The sequence below is a fragment of the Oryzias latipes genome, chromosome 9 (assembly GCF_053564925.1).
Source record: "Oryzias latipes strain Hd-rR chromosome 9, Olatipes_Hd-rR_3.1".
NCBI lineage: Eukaryota > Metazoa > Chordata > Actinopteri > Beloniformes > Adrianichthyidae > Oryzias > Oryzias latipes.
Window position 1 is genome coordinate 22,024,402 of NC_136245.1, and position 16,722 is coordinate 22,041,123.

Here is a 16,722-nt window from a genome sequence, read left to right on the forward strand (position 1 = left end):
GAATTATCACCAGCTGACAAGAGGTGATGAAGACTGATTCCTGGCTGCGTGCCAACACATGCACGTTCAGCAGATGGGCATTGCAGGCGGGCAGCTCTAAATAGACATTATCCACTGGCAGCTTATGACTGCATGGAGTCAGTGTCAGCTCAGATTTTGCAGGAAAAGTTGTAATTTGGAGATTTAGCAGGTCTGACTGAGGTGCTCAATTCTGAATTTTCAGAGTTTCTAACTTTCTAAAATGTTGACATTTCTAGATTACCTGAGGCTTCTGTTTGTTTGTGCTTGGGTTTCGGTGTTTCTTTTCCTCCAATTATCCATGCACACTTCTAAAAGCAACAGAACATAACCACATCCATCTTTTTTTTTTGGTTCCTGTAGGATTCATACCTGCAGGATTCATGCCTGCTTTTTGTAACTGTCTCTTACACAAAACTTGTTTATTTCCATTTCATTTTTTTTAACGAGGAAGTCGTTTTCCTTCCTCGATTTCCAAAATAAGGACCGTCATGAAGGAGTCTCCAAGGGGTCACAGTAGAAATTGCACACCCCACAACCAATACAAGCAGTAAAAACTAATGTATCCCAGCCAGAATCATTACAGCTAAAACACAGCCATGGCAACAGTTGTAATAGCAAATTTCAATCTGTGGTTTGTGTGATTTTAATGGCTTTTTCAGCAGTGAGTACTCGCATATCCAGTTATTGCTAATGTCAAGCATTTTTGGTCTCAACTTCATTTGAACAAACTCATTCCACTTATTTTATAATGGCTGGTCTGGTAGAAAGGATGAAGAATTCTACTTTTTGTCACATTTCAACACCTGGGTTACATACAAGAAGGAGAAGGCCTGAAAGACTTTGAGGTACTTTGAAGTGGCGTCATGGCAGCAAAGAAAACATCTAAAAAGCTTCTTTGTCTTTTTCAGGAACAACAGAAACCTGTAGACCTTGTTCTGCGTTTGATAAAACAGCCGACTCTGTATTTGTCAGCTGGTGGTTTGCTGAGCTTTCACTTTGCAAAATACAGGTCTGTTTTGTTGTGAGCTTGTTTGTGTTTTTGTTTCAATTTAGTCCGGTTTGGTTAAATTGCAGAGATTTTGAGCACAAATTTTGCTTAATTAGCTTTTTCATGAAATTCTATTTGAGAGTTCTACTGGTTTGTTTGGTGAAAACTGACAATTTTACAACGTCTGCAATGAATTAAATGATTCTGTTTTTCAGGGTCACTGTTGAAAGTAACATTGATCACATTTTTTAGAATTATTTATTGTTTGGAGAAAAGTGAAAGATTGGAAATCTTGTTAAAGAAAAGAACAAATTGCTTCGATTTAGTAACATGAATATGATAGGAGAGCAGCTGATGACAGGAAGAAGATTAGACAAATAGCCGTGAGGAAATGTGGATAATTCTATGCCCATCTGGCATATAAAGTCACATGAGCGACAAGCACCTCAGCTGTTGAAGCAGATGAACCGCAAGAGTTGCAGTTAAAATCATTGATGAGTGCTAATTCTGTTATTAAATGCCTCATATTTCTTGGGATTATTACCAGAATGCAATGATCTGAAGAAATGCGACGCGCCTGTTATCTGTGACGCATTTCCACAGAGGGCTTTTATCTCAGACATCAGTGCTGGTAGATCAGCGCCATGTGTGGAACATTGAGCTTTCTCATTAATCTATTTTGCCGACTTTACAAAGGATTATGTTATTGTAAGCACAGTTGTGATATTCCCCCGCAGCTAACAGGTTAAATTGAAGCAAAGCTCACATGTGACCTGCAAGAGCTGGTTAAAAAACAGTCTTTTCGCTGCTCACTGGAACTATGTGTCTGGAGGCAGGAAATCCATCTGCAGGCCTGAAAAAGGTGACCTGACAGGGCAGAACATAAATCCCTCTGGCATAGACACCTAACCTCTTCTCCTAGCAGCTTACACTTCCCCGTCCAGCCTCTGTGGAGCCGTCAGTGTGCCTGACTTTCTGGGTGAGACGGAGCTTTGTTCTGGTTGACAGAGCTGGGTGTCAGGGATCGAGGATCTCGTTAGACATTCAGAGGGGGAGCGATGGCAGCTCTCGTTACACTCTCTGAGAATGGATGGTTCAGCAAGCAGCTGAGGAGGTAGGGGGATCTCAAAAAGGATGACAGAGTAAAGGAAAGTTTCACCCACTGCACCAGCTGCCCCCTTTAGTATCAATATCCAAAATATAACACTGAAATCTTTGAAAATGAACAAGAAGAAGTATGATTTGTTGCAGATGGGATGCTGCAACAAAGCAACCTGAGAGAGGTCAAGGCTGCCTCTTGTCCTCAGGTGACAAGATCGGAGAATAGAGCGCTGTCTTTGGATGCCCCCAGCCTGTCCAGGAGCTCCTCTGTGAATCAATAAATCACAGTCAAACAGGTAATCACTGCAGCTCTGCTCCAACAACTGCTGCTTAGCTGCACTGCAAATTATAGCAAACCAATGAAAAAAATATGCATTCTAACCTGGATTGTGACAATTTATCTCTCTGTAACTGTAGTTATTAAAGACCCACTCCAATGAAAATAGTGTTTTTGGTGTTTTCAACATGGTCTTACTTAGCTTTTTTTCTCATGATAGAAGTCGTATATAAAGGAAAATAAGCTTATACCGGTAATTGTGTTTCTGAGTATTTCTTCTTTATTCAAATAATTGTGAATTAGGAGCATAGGAAAAAACGCCTTTAGAAAAAGCCTGTAGCATCGATGGGTGCTACAGTCAGCGGACCGCAAGCTCCCTGCTTCTCTCGATTGACGTATCCACTTGTTGACCATTAGATCCATGTACCTGATTTCTCCTCACAGCACCTTCAAAACATTAATACCTTCATTAATACCTTATTTTTGCCATCCTTGCAACACTCCAAGATTAGCAACAATAAGCAGTCATCATAGGAGGATTTGTTGCTTTTAAATCCTCTGGACATCATTTTCAGTCACAGGTTGGTCAGTTTGGCGATCCTCTTCTGTAGCAACATTGATGAAGTGGATTGACGCTGGTGGAATAAATATTGTCCTTCAAGTTCAGTGTACGGCTCTGCATCAGATTAAAATTAGTGAAAACATTTTCTGATAAAAAAATGCTGAGGCTTGCATTCTTGTCTTTACAAACATAAAAGAAACATGTTGTTTTGGGTTAAAAATGCTTCGAAGAACTTTCAATCTGAAGGATTTTTGGAGGGGTTGCACGGTGGTGTAGTGGTGAGCACTCTCGCCTCACACTGAGACAGCCCTGGTTTGAATCCCAACTGGTTTCTTTCTGTGTGGAGTTTGCGTGTCTCTCTGGATTCCTTCCATAGTCCAAAAACCGTGCTTCATAGGTCAATTTGTGACTATAAATGATACTTGTGACAGTCCAGGGTGTATCTTGTCTTCACCCAATAGTAGCTGGCTTAGCTCCAGCATCACCATGACCCTGACCAGAACAAAGAGTGTTTGGAAAATGGTATTTTATTTCTGACATGTGTTGATGAGCGCAGAATCTTTTGTCCATCATTTCTCCTAAATACCTACTTACTTTTGGGGTGCAGGATTTCACAATACTTACTGTACTGTTTCAATGAGCAAAAAAAAAAAAAGGGTACAAATATTTTAAAATTAGATTGTATTTAACAAAATAATGTAGCTTTTGACTCTGCTGACCCTTCACTCTACTTTTCTCTTTTAAAAGGTGAATTGTTGAGTAAATGGATATTATTATAAATTTAGGTCCTTCTGACATCTGAGGTACCTGCAGAACTTATGTGATCATTAAGATTTTAGCACCTCTCCAACTCTTTTAATCGTATTGATCTTTGTTGCAAAACACTATCAATACTTTCATTTAAAGTGTAAAAAAGTGTGCCATGAAAACAATGTGGAGAAAAACACAGGAAATTAACTGACAATTGATGGATAATCTTTAAAATGACAACCACAGGAGTGACTGGTTTTTCATTTTTACAGATCTTTTTGAAATTGCTTTTTATTTGAGATATGCTTGTACAAGCAGGTGTTTGTCTCAAAGATTCCTCTGTCTGCTCTTGTAACTTGCAGGGTGTGTTTTTGTCCAAAAACTTTTTATCAATATTCTTTCTATATGTGCTTCTGATGGGCCAGTGAGTGCCAGAATGTCAGAACTCACAGGCTTTACACCAGCTTGATGGCCTCAGCCAGGCTAACAGGTGAGCTGTGAGTAAATGATCTACTGGAAAGGCAGCAGACTGAAATAATTGGATTTCCACACAGGAATAGCCATTACCAAGGCCTCCCTCGGGCACTTCTTGCTGTTTTACTTATTATCTTGCTGAACACTGGCCTGTTCCGTTCCGACGGGTAGGTATCTGAGCCAGTAGCTCTGTCAAATGAATCAGCAATTGCTCATTATTTTGTTCAATCTGGAAAGCACGGGCAGCCGACTTTACTGTCTTCAGTGAAGGCTGTGCAAATCCCTTTTTTTATTTTAATGTTTTATGTTTCAATGATGCCTAAGGCTTTTCTTTACTCTAAAACAATTCCTTTCAAAATCACACAGAAAATGTCAACTCTCACATAAATTGCGATCAAACAGATTTTGTTAAATATTTTATTTGTAAGATGCCAAATCTTAAACTCCGTACACACCGGGCATTAGACGCATGTTCAAGAACATGCTAAACGTGGGTTCTTGAATGCACATTTAGCCCATGGTGTTCACACTGGACAAGCTGGGAGGGGCTTCTTTTTCTTTTTTCTACACTTTATTAGCGCATGTTCGACACCTATATCGGAAGACGGTAGTGCGAAAGGCCAAAGCAGTGAAAATCACACGAATCTTGCTCCAGGTATTTTCTTTCACAGCTCTATTCAGCTATATGAAAGACTTGGTGTCATATAATTCACATAACGCAATTATTGATCCCTCCTCCATGATCAATGGGAGACTTCTGTAAATTAAAAAGGGGGCCATCCATACATCATTACCAAATCCAAGTACCTTAGTGGTCAAATTTTGACCTGGTTAAACTTTGAAAGTTTTAACATTTTGTGGTAGAGCCTGAAAACGCTCGTAGAAATTTGCTTAGCTATGTATGAAAATGAGAGTTTTGGATGCGGAAGCCCGAAATGCGGATATATTTACATTTACATTGGAAGTGAATGCTTGAAGACGAACATGAACATAGCTTTAGGGTTGCAGTAATTCTCTGGGTTGAGCAACTGTCCACCAATCAGCTGGTTGAAGGTTTAAATCTCATACTTTTTGTCTCTCAACAAAAAACTTTACCCTATATGGCTCTCAAATGTAAAAAAAAGAAAATCATGTTTGACAAAATGTAATTTAGAACAAAAATTTTTTTGTCAAATAACAAAATGCAAAAGTAAAAAAGTATCTTTAAAGTTTATTAATGATGCAGTCTTTTACAGTTTTTCTCAGTCGCTTTGATTCAATTCTCAGATCAGAATTGAAGTTTGCAAATTCGTGTGTGCATTTCTCAAAACAATTTGTACAAACAGCAAAACACTATGGATTTCTTGCAAAAGCCTGTAACTTGCTCAAAATCTTTAGTTCATCTCTCAAAACTAAGTCTTAATGTCATTGAACATGTCAGTGCTATCAGAATGTCAAGTCCTTGTGTCATTGTCTACAAACAAGACAGTCAAATTACTTAGTCATGTTGTCAATATAACTGTGTACTTTAGAGGGAGGTTCTGATGTAAACTATGGCTAAAGTTTTGATGACAATTATTGTAAAATATAAGTTACACCTTTTTTGTTTGATTGCAAGAGACTGGACAAGATTCCCATTTACACTTTTATTGTTCATATTGTAATTTGTTGACAGACCATGTCATACCAACATAGAAAAAACCCACTGCAAACAGTAACACAAAGGGAAAAAAAAGATAAGATAATATTCTGTACAACAGTACAGGCAGTACAGTAGGAATTGGTGTGGTCTTCCTACACCTCTTGTCGTTCCTGAATGTTAGGCCACAAATTCTCATCCACATTACAGCGAATATCCTCTCTTGCAATGCAGCGAAATATGTTTGTCACATTATGACAACTTGGTCAACCATTTTGCAGTTAATGACTTATACGATGAACTAATGACTAGGTGTCCTGAGGAGTAAGACTATTGCACAGTGAACTATATAATACATTTTTGATCAACATGACATAAACAATTGCTAATGTGGCAAAGAGCAGAGAATTGTACATAATCATTTGCATGGATGTACCAAAGCAATTGCAACTTGTTCAAAGAAGTGAGAAACTGCTTATATGATATGCACAAGTGACATCATGATGTGAAGATTGAACAAATAGTTTCTGGAATTTCATTCGGATCTGAGAATTGTACTAAAGCGACTGAGAAAAACTGTATCATGGGATGGAAAGATTTCATGTAATCCATCGACACCAGTGAGGTTCGCAAATCATTGAAGAAAAAAGGTGGGCTAGAGGGCTCACTTGACAGCCGCTCGACGAGAGAGGGCTGGTTTGACACCAGTGAGGTTTCTTCGCTTTTTCCGGAACCGTTTTTTTTTTTTTAGGAGTTTTCCTTACGGCGAAGGAGGGTCTAAGGGCAGGGATGTCAGTTTAGTTTAGTCAGTTTTTTAGTTCAATTTAGTAGTTTCCTATTGAATTCTATGTATTTGCCATCCTTTTGATTTTATGTTTTACTTTTTCTGATAAGAAGCCCATCGAGACGACTGTTGTTGTGAATTTGGGCTATACAAATATAATTGAATTGTATTGAATGAATTCTCTGAGGAGCTTTTTTTTAACCCTCTTAACCTCACAATAAAGTTCAACATTTTCTTTAAATAAAAAAGCAAATATAAAAGCTTCTCACCATAAATAAAACATGCCTTCATTAACATTTTACTGTAAAGTTCTGAACAAAACAGTGCAAAGATTCTCCTGATGGTTGAGCATGACATTGGTGGTCTTCTTGATTTGGATTTATAGGTCATATTTTCTCTATGATTTGGTAGAACTAAATAAAATTGTAATGAGTTCCTATATTTGTTTGGTTACATGGATGGGATTTTCACAGGAGTTCAGCAAAAAAAAGCACACAGTAAACATTTTTAACAACTTTTTACATTATCTTTTATCTTAATAAAAAGGATACGATAAAAAAAGGAATAATTGTAAGACTTTACTCAACATCTGAATAATCAAGATATGAAGCTGGCAGCTGTTTTTCTGCCCTTGAGGTTTCCAGCAACATCTGATAAAGTATTGTGGACCCACATGGCTTTGTACAGAGATCCCATCTGGAGGATTACTTCTCCTCATGAAAAAAAAGAAATAATCATAATAAAAGAGCTTGAAGCCTGTTCTTTCACTAACTTTCTTTTTCAAGAAGGGCAGGGAAGGGAAGAGCCTTTTTTCAGCACGCTTCACAGAACAAACAAACTTGAATACAGATGCTGTTTAATTTGCTGTTTTTTGTGAAAACTACAGCATCTAACAGTGATTTTTAGGCTCCAAATAGAGCAGCTGCTGACAGTTTGATGCCTGACCTTGTCCATGTGTTAATGTGTCTGTAATTAGAGCACTTGACCCCTCTTAACCCCCAAATTTGTTCATGGTTAAATGTTTTTTAAGTTATTTTAAAAACGTGTCTAAGACATCACAGTTCATTTTATTCATAATCTGGACTAACTTTAGATTCTAAAAAAATAATTTAGAAATATCCCAATTTTTTTTACTGGATTGTGTTTGCTGAAATCTCTCCTGAGCTTGACTCCCTTTCAGGATTAAATTACATTTCCTGTGAATTATAATGTGTCAGATCTGTCTAAAGCAGCTTTGGAAGAATTATTGGAGAGTTTGCATGTTTTCCCCGTTGACGCATGGGTTTTCTCTGGGCATACCGGCTTCCTCCCACATTCCAAAAACGTGCTTCCTAGTTTGACTGGTTTCTGCAGAGTGTCCCTAGGTGTGAATGTGTGGGAGTGATTGTGTGCCCTGTGACAGACGGGCGACCTGTCCAGGATGTACTCCGCCCTCGCCTAACAGTAGCCGGGGCAAGCTCTTGCAACCCCATGACACAGAAAGGAATATACCAGGTCAAGAAATTGGATGGATGGATGGATGGATGGAAGGACAAAGATGACCAAGAAATTTGCTTTTGGCAGTGTGGGACAGCAGAACTTGCATGGCCTCTAAGAGGACACTTCAGTCAGAGAGCAATGGTTGCAACACTGAGAAACATGCCAAACAAGGTTCAGACAAAATCAATTTGTGTTTTTTCCATTATTGAAGATAAAAAAGAAGAAAAATGTCCTAAATGATTTCGAATTACAATTTGAAGCAGCAGAAGTTTAGTGCAGACAGCTGGGATGAATAATTAACCAATGTTTTAAATGAGAGCAGAATAAACTGTAAGTGTTCATTTTTCTAATAGTTACTGGAACAGCATTCCATTCCAAAGAAGCTCTGACAGAAGAGGCTGTCTGACTAAAAGCACTTTTCCTGAGTCTCTTCCAGAAACTGCTCTTGGGAGTTTGATCTCAGACTGACGAAGTCTCTAAGAGGTGGAGGAGTCGGACGTGGATGTCTTAGTAGCTCAGGCAAATACTGGAGAAAATGATATTGTTTCAGCAGCTTAAACAATCATATTTTCATTAAAATAGTGTTACCTTTGTATAGATTTTTTTAAAACGTAGGTGTTGTTTATATTAAGACTACAATGGTTACAAGCAACACCCCCCACCCCACCCCACCACCACCACCACCACCACCACATCCTAAAAGTCAAACTTTACACTGGTTGCATGGATATTTTTTATGAACATTGCTTTATTTTCTTTTAATGGCAGCTGTGTGTATTTGTCTGAGTTATTCTTTAAGTTTCATTTTACTCAAGCTCATATTTGTTTGGCAGGTGGGGACCTAACCAAATTGACTCTGTCTCCCAGGGGTGACTTCAGAGATTATCCAGTGTACTTAAATGCATGATTTCAAGGTGGTATGATAGACATAACTTTTTTAAACAACATCTCATGTAAAAATTTACAAGATGTGAAAGTCCAGGGTTTCTTCTTTCTCTGCTTTTTGGGTGTTTTAAGAGTAAAGATCAGTACACATTTCCTTGGATATAAAGGCAGCCTGTCTCCCACAGGACTGATTTGATGAAGTTTAAATGTAATTTTGATTAAACACACAAGATGTTAACCATTTAGAGAAGACCTGGAATCTAAAGGGGAGGGAAACAGACCATTACTGTTCAATCAGTCTGATCTGAAGTGTAAAGATGAAAGATTTGTTAGAATTTTTATAATGCTTTTCTAAAAAAAAATATGGATGACTGCTGGTTCTCTTTTTAACTTATTTGAATCAGAATCTTTGATTAGAGTTTTGATAAAACTAAAGAAAATAATAAACACGGACCATTTTGCAGGTTACATTTCTCACATTACTACAACTGATGTAAGGTGTGATCAAAGCGTTTTCCCTTAAAACTAGTTATGAAATAACTCTAAAGTATAAATTAAAATATAAAAAACAAAGAAAAAGCTTGGTAAAATGAATAACTATAGAAGGCATCATGCTATTATCACCTTAAAAAACACAAATAATGTTATTTCTTTTAAAAGTTCTATTTGATCCAAATTTGAACTACTGATACAGGATATTATATATGAGACAACCACACATATACAAATATCACAGAAGTTTCACAGGAACAAAAGCGCATAGGGAAGAAAAACAAAACAAATGTGTGGGTAGAAAATGGAAATGTTGCAATGCCTCATGACAATAACTCATCCATCCTCCCATGATTGTGGCCAGGAGAAAGTAGATTTATGTAATGATGACAGAGGCGTACTAATGCATTTTTACATATTAGAGTTGAAAAATAACCAACCACAGGGAGTCGAATGATGTGTATAGAGGTGTAAGTCTCATCTCTCATTGAGCATAATTATGTATTTAAACAAATGAAAAAGTCTTTATCAGCCAGAACTGCTTGAACTCCATTGTAACGGTGCATGTGAGGTAAGTAGATTTATGGTACATCTCTGCTATACTTTAATCTATGTAATAGGTTCTGAGCAGACTGGCTTTACTCTAAAGTTACCACAAAGTACAATTCATACGGCCCTCTGGCAGACAGTGGTGGAACCTGACACCTTTTACTTGATGATGGTTCAGGTAAGCCTGGCAGAGGAAATAATAGTGTGTGCACCAACGTGCGAGGAAAATATAAAAGTATGACAAATCCAGGAGCTTTTTATCCATTGGGTATTTATATTTACATATGCTATTTTACAACCATTATGGCAACCCAGGAGCATGAATTAATCCAATTGCATTCCCTGTACGATGGTGAGCTCCAAAAACATTAAAGTGTTTTTTTTTTCCATAAGCGTTATGAGATGTGAAATCCTAAGGAAGCAAAATGAGAGCTATCAGGACGGGGAATACGAGGCTGACACTTTCATTTCCTGAAAAAACAGAGGTTATCAGCTGATTCTGATCTTAAAGATGGAACATTTAAAAACCCGGACACTTGAAACCATGGTTTCCTCAAAATAACACAGTATGCAGCAACTTTGATGGAAACTGCAAACGATGACGTAAATAAAAAAGGCCACAATTTCAAACCTGCTCGTTAGTTTTAAAAAAACAAGTATTTGATGAGTCGTCCTGATTTTTATTCCAGCAGTTAAATTTGAAATAGTTAACAAATTCCCTGTGGCTGAATGTTGAAAAACCCTTTTTTTTAAGCAATAATTGGGTTGGGAAAGCAGTGCCCAAGATGCTAATACAGTTAACAGCAAACACGTCAAAGATACAATTTCTGACTGCAAAGAATATTACAGCTGAATTCGACCAAAACTGACAGCCTCGCTGTGTAAGTCAGCGACAGACGTTTCTGCAAACAAAGAAAAGGAATAAAGGATACCAACAAAACAGCATGTCAGGGACAATTGTGTGTCAAAGGTGCAAAGACTGATTGCTAGGTGCAGCTTCTCAGAACAGTCTCCCTCAGTCAGTTTAGAGCAATTTTTAAGTCAGTTTCCAGGCAATTTCCTCCTCATTCAGTGAAGTGCTACAGCTTCCCAGAGTCTGCTCAGACACTAAAGCCTGAAGCGGCCGATAACTGAAAGGATAACACAGCAAAATTCACAATGGCATCAGGGTTTTCCTCCTGTGACAATGTCTCAGTGTTTTCTGAAAACTGAGACTAAAATAATCGCACAAACTTATAAGTAAATTTCATAATGTGTACACACAGATATGCACAACACTGGAAATGGCAACACTAAACTAATTTCCCACAAAAGTTTTTGTTTTCTGTTCTGTTTTTTTGGAAATGAGTCAGATTAGAGACAACATCAGACTAAAGAACATGTTGTTGTTGGGGTTTTTAACATGTTCTTGAGGCGTTTTTCTCATGAGGAAATTTATAATGTCAATTAAGCCGAAAAACTCAATTTCTGAGTGTTTCTTTATTCAAATCTTTTAATAATCAGAGAATTACACTTATTCAACTCAGCTCAACTAAGACTTTTCTTTAAAGGGTTTGTTGTGAGTCAAATCTAAACAGTTTCTTCTGCATTTGTCGGTGCAAATCCTGAATCGAATTTAGTGTTTGTGCATCAGTTACACACAAATAGTGCTATCGTCCTGCTGCTATGTGTGTCTGCCTGTTTGTGCATTTAGAGTGAACAGGGAAGTTAACCCTGACCAGCGCAGTGGCAGACACTAATGCAGTAATACCTGTTATTGGGGCGCTAATGCACAGCTGCTTCTATATTGACCCAGAAAAATGCATTCTTTGTGTTTGCAAACATATTTAATTCAAGTGTTTTCTTTTCCTTATCCAGTCTTATCTGACCTTTGATTGTCTTTACTTGGACATCGTATCTCCTGATTCCTGCACATGTATAAATAATCTAGCACAGGAAATTTGCTTTATCAATGACCTATTTTACTTTTGTACTTGTGGTAAACGTGATCTCTAGATGCTTCTTTTTAAGTCTATTTGAGCAGTCAGAAAGTTATCCGAATTACTTATAAGATTTTATACTCTGACAAGTAAGTAAAACTTTTAGTTCCTTTCCCTGGTTTGTACTTATTTTTAGTTATATTTAAAAGAATAAAAATTATTTTTATTTTATTCTGTAGGTCAATCATAGATGGCTAACCTTAAAAACCCCAGGATATTTTACATTAGGTTTGGAACCTATATACAACTACACCTGACACACTAAGCCATTTTAATTTTGTCAACCAGGGTGTACTTTTAAAAATGCTATTGAAGTCAGACTTGACAACTAAAGAAAAAAGAAATGTAAATAAAGTAATTTGTTGATGTAGCTGAGGACGTGTTTAGGTTGTATGAATGCTTAAGTCATTTTAGAAACATCTATGCAAAAACTCTACGATGCCTAATGAAGTCCAACCCACCACAGAATGAGGTACTAAAAAAGTGCTGGAGCGGGTGTGTTGTGAAACCACCAAGTCAGCTGTCTCAGTGTGGTAGTCTTTTAAATATATCTGAAAGAAGATCAGATCTGTCAACACTCAGCTCTGACCAGACTCAAGCCAACAGCAGTGGAGGATCTGATCAGCAGGTAAGATTTGATTCAATCATCACGTTTGACTGAATTCTGTTCACATTTCAAAATGTGGTTGAATTTAGTGGAAAATGTTAAAACAAATTATTTTTTGTTTTCTTTAACAAGGGCTTTAAGATCTTTTCCCTTTTTGTGATAAAGGCACAATGGAAATGAACTATGAAGACAGCTATGACTACTCATACAACGCCTCAGAGATGGACGTTACTCCTATGATCCAAATCGATGGCATAATTTCTCGGTCTGGACCAACATGCCTGAAGGAGGCCTCATGTGTGTCTGTGGTTGCCGTCAGCGTGGTGATTTTTCTCATGGGTTTTTCTGGGAATGCTTTGGTCATTTGGATCTCTGGCTTCAAGATGAAAAAGACCGTCAACACTATCTGGTACCTGAGCCTCGCAATCTCTGACTTTGTGTTTTGCGCCTTCCTGCCTTTCAATATTGCCAGTACGGTGATGGAGGATTGGATTTTTGGGCACTTTATGTGCAAGTTTGTACCTTTTGTAATGTTCCTCAATATGTTCAGTAGCATCTTCCTCCTAGTCATCATCAGCATTGACCGCTGTGTGTCAGTGATGTGTCCAGTTTGGGCTCAGAACCAGCGTACCATTAAAAAGGCAGCATTCATCGTAGTTGCAGCCTGGCTTCTGGCTGCTGCGATGAGCTTTCCCTCCATAATCTTCCGTGATGTGACCCACAGTTTAGATAAGACCATTTGCTTCAACAATTACGCATCAGATCATGACAATCACAAGATTGTTGGTCTGAGCCGTGCCCTTGTAGGCTTTGTCGTTCCTTTCATAGTCATCATCATTTGCTACTCCATCATCATCATTAAGCTTCAATCTAGCAGGATGGCAAAGTCTACCAAACCTTTTAAAGTGATGACAGCACTCATCGCCACATTCTTCATCTGCTGGCTGCCATACCATGTGTTCATCATACTGGAGATGAACCATCAACTATACGACCACACAGTGTTAATCAGTGGGCTCCAAATAGGCACTTTGTTAGCAGCAGCAAACAGCTTCCTCAATCCTGTGCTGTACGTCTTCATGGGCAAAGACTTCAAGAAGAGCTTGAGGAACACTCTGGTCTCGAGACTGAAGAATGCAATCGCGGAGGATGGTCAGACTGTCAGCAGATACCTATCTAGGTCAAGCTCAATGGATGCCAGAGCGTCCACTCATATTTAGAACTTGGATCTTGCCCCTAAAATTGCTTTCCTTCTTGCACAAACTGTACTAAAGTATACGTTTGTGACATGTCTGCTAGAAAGAAATCCAGCAATAAACTAGATGTTTTATTCTTACAAACTCACAATATTGAGGAGTACAAAACAAGTTGCATTAATGTCAATAAAATGTATTTGAGAAAGTATGTAGGGCTGTGCATTTCTAAATTAAACACTTTTTTTTATTTCATTGTCTAATAGAATATGTAGATGTTCTTTTTTCATGTAAATGTTTTATTTGTACCGTTTGAAGTGTTTAATATGTTTCACAGATGTTTGGTGATGGGGGGGGGCAGTTCAAAGCCTTGTAGAGCTTCAATCATAACAGAGGAATTAAATAAAAATTAAATTGTGTTTAATACACTTGGAATCAATAGGGTGAGTGAAGCTGTACATACAAGCTGTACAATAATTTGAATCATGTATTAAAGCTGTAAAACAAATTTGTACAACCAATGGCTAATTGTTTTAATTTTTTGTATTTTAAAATAAACTAAACTTTGTGCAAGCTTTTTATGAATTGTGCATTATTCATGTTTGCTGATTTTGTTTTAAAGTCCCACTACAATCATCTTTTGATGGATTTTCAAAGTGTTACCAGTGCTCTTTTAATTATGATTTCTGCAGAGTGGCAGTTGGCACGGAGTAAGCCCTCTCACACTTTCCGTCATCCGTTTACACTCTCTCTTGCTAGCTTACAGCCCCTCACAACCCCAATATAACATTACCAGGACAACAAAAAGGGCGAGCAATATTGGAGCTATCCAGCCATACAGTTTTGAGCCAGAGACCAGCTCAGACAAGGAAAAACGAAGACGTACATGGATCTATTTGTCTGCAAGTAGATAGATCTAAATATATAGCGGAGCGGGGGGCTCATGTCGTAGTTTCTTTGCATATACCAGTTCTTTTTCAACTGGTATTTTTCATCTGCTCCTGATAACAATGATTTGAATAAAGGATTTTTCAGAAATGCAACTGTAAGCTTAATTTTCCTTATATGTGTCGCCCATCATGAGAAAAATACACCAAAAACACGATTTTAGTGGGTCTTCAATACAAGTAAATAATGACAGTATGTGTTCTGTTGTCAGAAAGTACTGGAAATGTTTCACATTTAACTGATAAACTCTTCTGCTTTTCTAACAAACTAGGAATCATAGTTGTTGCTTTAAAAGAGGACACATAGATAACAGTTTGTGCAGACATCATGTAAATGCTGAAACATCAAATTTAGGGATCAGCAGGTTAGTTCCTCTATTCTATTTTACTCTTTGACTTTATCCCACTTTTTAATTGTTTTTTTCAAAAACAGATTCGGTAAAAATTGCACTGTGTTATGGTCAGAGCTTGCTGAATTTAAACAGCAGCAACAAACATCCCATCATGTTTGATTTATTCTTCATGTTAAACTCAGTGGGTTTTCTTCCCGTTTGTTGTTTTTCTCTCTTACATCACTTTTACTTCTTGTTTTTCTGGTGCATCTTCTTCAGTCTTCTTCTGCTTTTTCATTTTTATCTTCATCTTGTTTGATTAAGAAGAAAACTCATGCAATGCCTAAAACAACGACACCTCAATTTTCATTTAAAGAGTCATTGGATAGCTGAGGCATTCAATATTGACTACACTTTTGTGAATCATGGAAACTCTTACTCTTCCCTGGAAAACTTCCACCTCTTTACTACTTGGGAAGTTTTGAAATCTATGACTAATCTCTGATCTAAAACTTATGTTACACAAGCACAAAATAGGTTCTCTGTAAAATCTATAAAACAAATGTTAATGTTGTGATTTTAAGATTTACTTTCATGTTCGCCATTAAATATAATTTTTTTTTCTCAGTCTGGTGCTTTGGTTTCAATCTAAAAATGAAACTTTCCTTATAAACGCGGACTAGTCAGCTTTTTAAGATGTCCAGCTTGATAAATGTTGTAGTTCCTTAATATGATCAGGCTAACCATCTTGTCATCTTCTGTGGTCTTTAGCGAGAAGCTACAATGCTTTATGACAGAAACACAGTTTTCATAAACTCCTTACAGACACCAGCATGTTTTTCAGTGACAAAATGAAGATCTTGATGCTTTTTCTGTGTCAAAATGCCATTTCAAGCCTCACTACATGCTTAGTGACAATGCAGGACAAGTTTGAAATGTGGTGAGAAAAGGTAATTTTTATTTTTGATCTACAGAAACTTTAACATCAGGGTAAAAAAGGGATTTTGTCACAGTTCTAGTAACTGTACAACACAGCAAAAAAAAAGATGCTTATGTAACCCATATTGTTAATGATGGTTTAGGTTTGCTTTAGTGTGTCATCATTTTTAGTTTCTGTGAGGATACCCTTTGGTTTCATTTCATTTGTGTTTGTCTTGGTTATCTCATGTTTTACGTCTTCCCCTGTCAATCACACCAGGTTAATAATCATCAGCTGTTTTCATTACAGATAATTACCCTCAGTCTGTTGACGTGTTTGCTTGTGTTAGGTCATCTCTTACGTCATTTTAAAAAATCATTAAAAAAATGTTTCCCTCTTAGTTTCAAGATTTTTGTCAGTTTTAAGTTTTTTATTCAAGTTTCAAGTTCTTCCCATCAAGCCTTTCCCTTGCATTTTGGGTCCTTCACCACCAGCTCCTCACAGTTGCAGTGTTACACTAGACCTAATTTAAAAATCTTTTAAACGTTTAAAAGAACGTGCCAGTAACTTAAGATCACAAAGGTCAGAACAACTCTTTGTTGTTGCTTTAAACGTGAAGTTAGTAATACGAATTTGTCTCAATATGGATTGATCCCAAACCATTAAAGTAGGTTGTCTGAACACCCATGTGTTTTTGGCTTTTGTGTTTTTCTTCCAAAGCCATCTACCAATACTTGGCTGTTTTGTGTGCTTGATTAGAATATG

General features: G+C 37.4%; 1 protein-coding gene across 2 annotated transcripts; it reads left to right on the forward strand.

The window, feature by feature from the left end:
- The first annotated feature begins 12,458 nt into the window (after positions 1–12,458).
- cmklr1 (chemokine-like receptor 1) lies at positions 12,459–14,332 on the forward strand. Of its 2 annotated transcripts, none has more exons than XM_004072377.4 (2): positions 12,459–12,587; positions 12,732–14,332. In XM_004072377.4, the coding sequence occupies exon 2, from the start codon at positions 12,737–12,739 to the stop codon at positions 13,784–13,786; it is 1,050 nt and encodes a 349-aa protein (XP_004072425.1). In that variant the 5' UTR covers positions 12,459–12,587; positions 12,732–12,736; the 3' UTR covers positions 13,787–14,332. The 2 variants fall into 2 exon arrangements, with proteins under 2 accessions (XP_004072425.1, XP_011477467.1); XM_011479165.3 differs by having other exon boundaries at positions 12,464–12,587; positions 12,699–14,332.
- Positions 14,333–16,722: the final 2,390 nt, after the last annotated feature.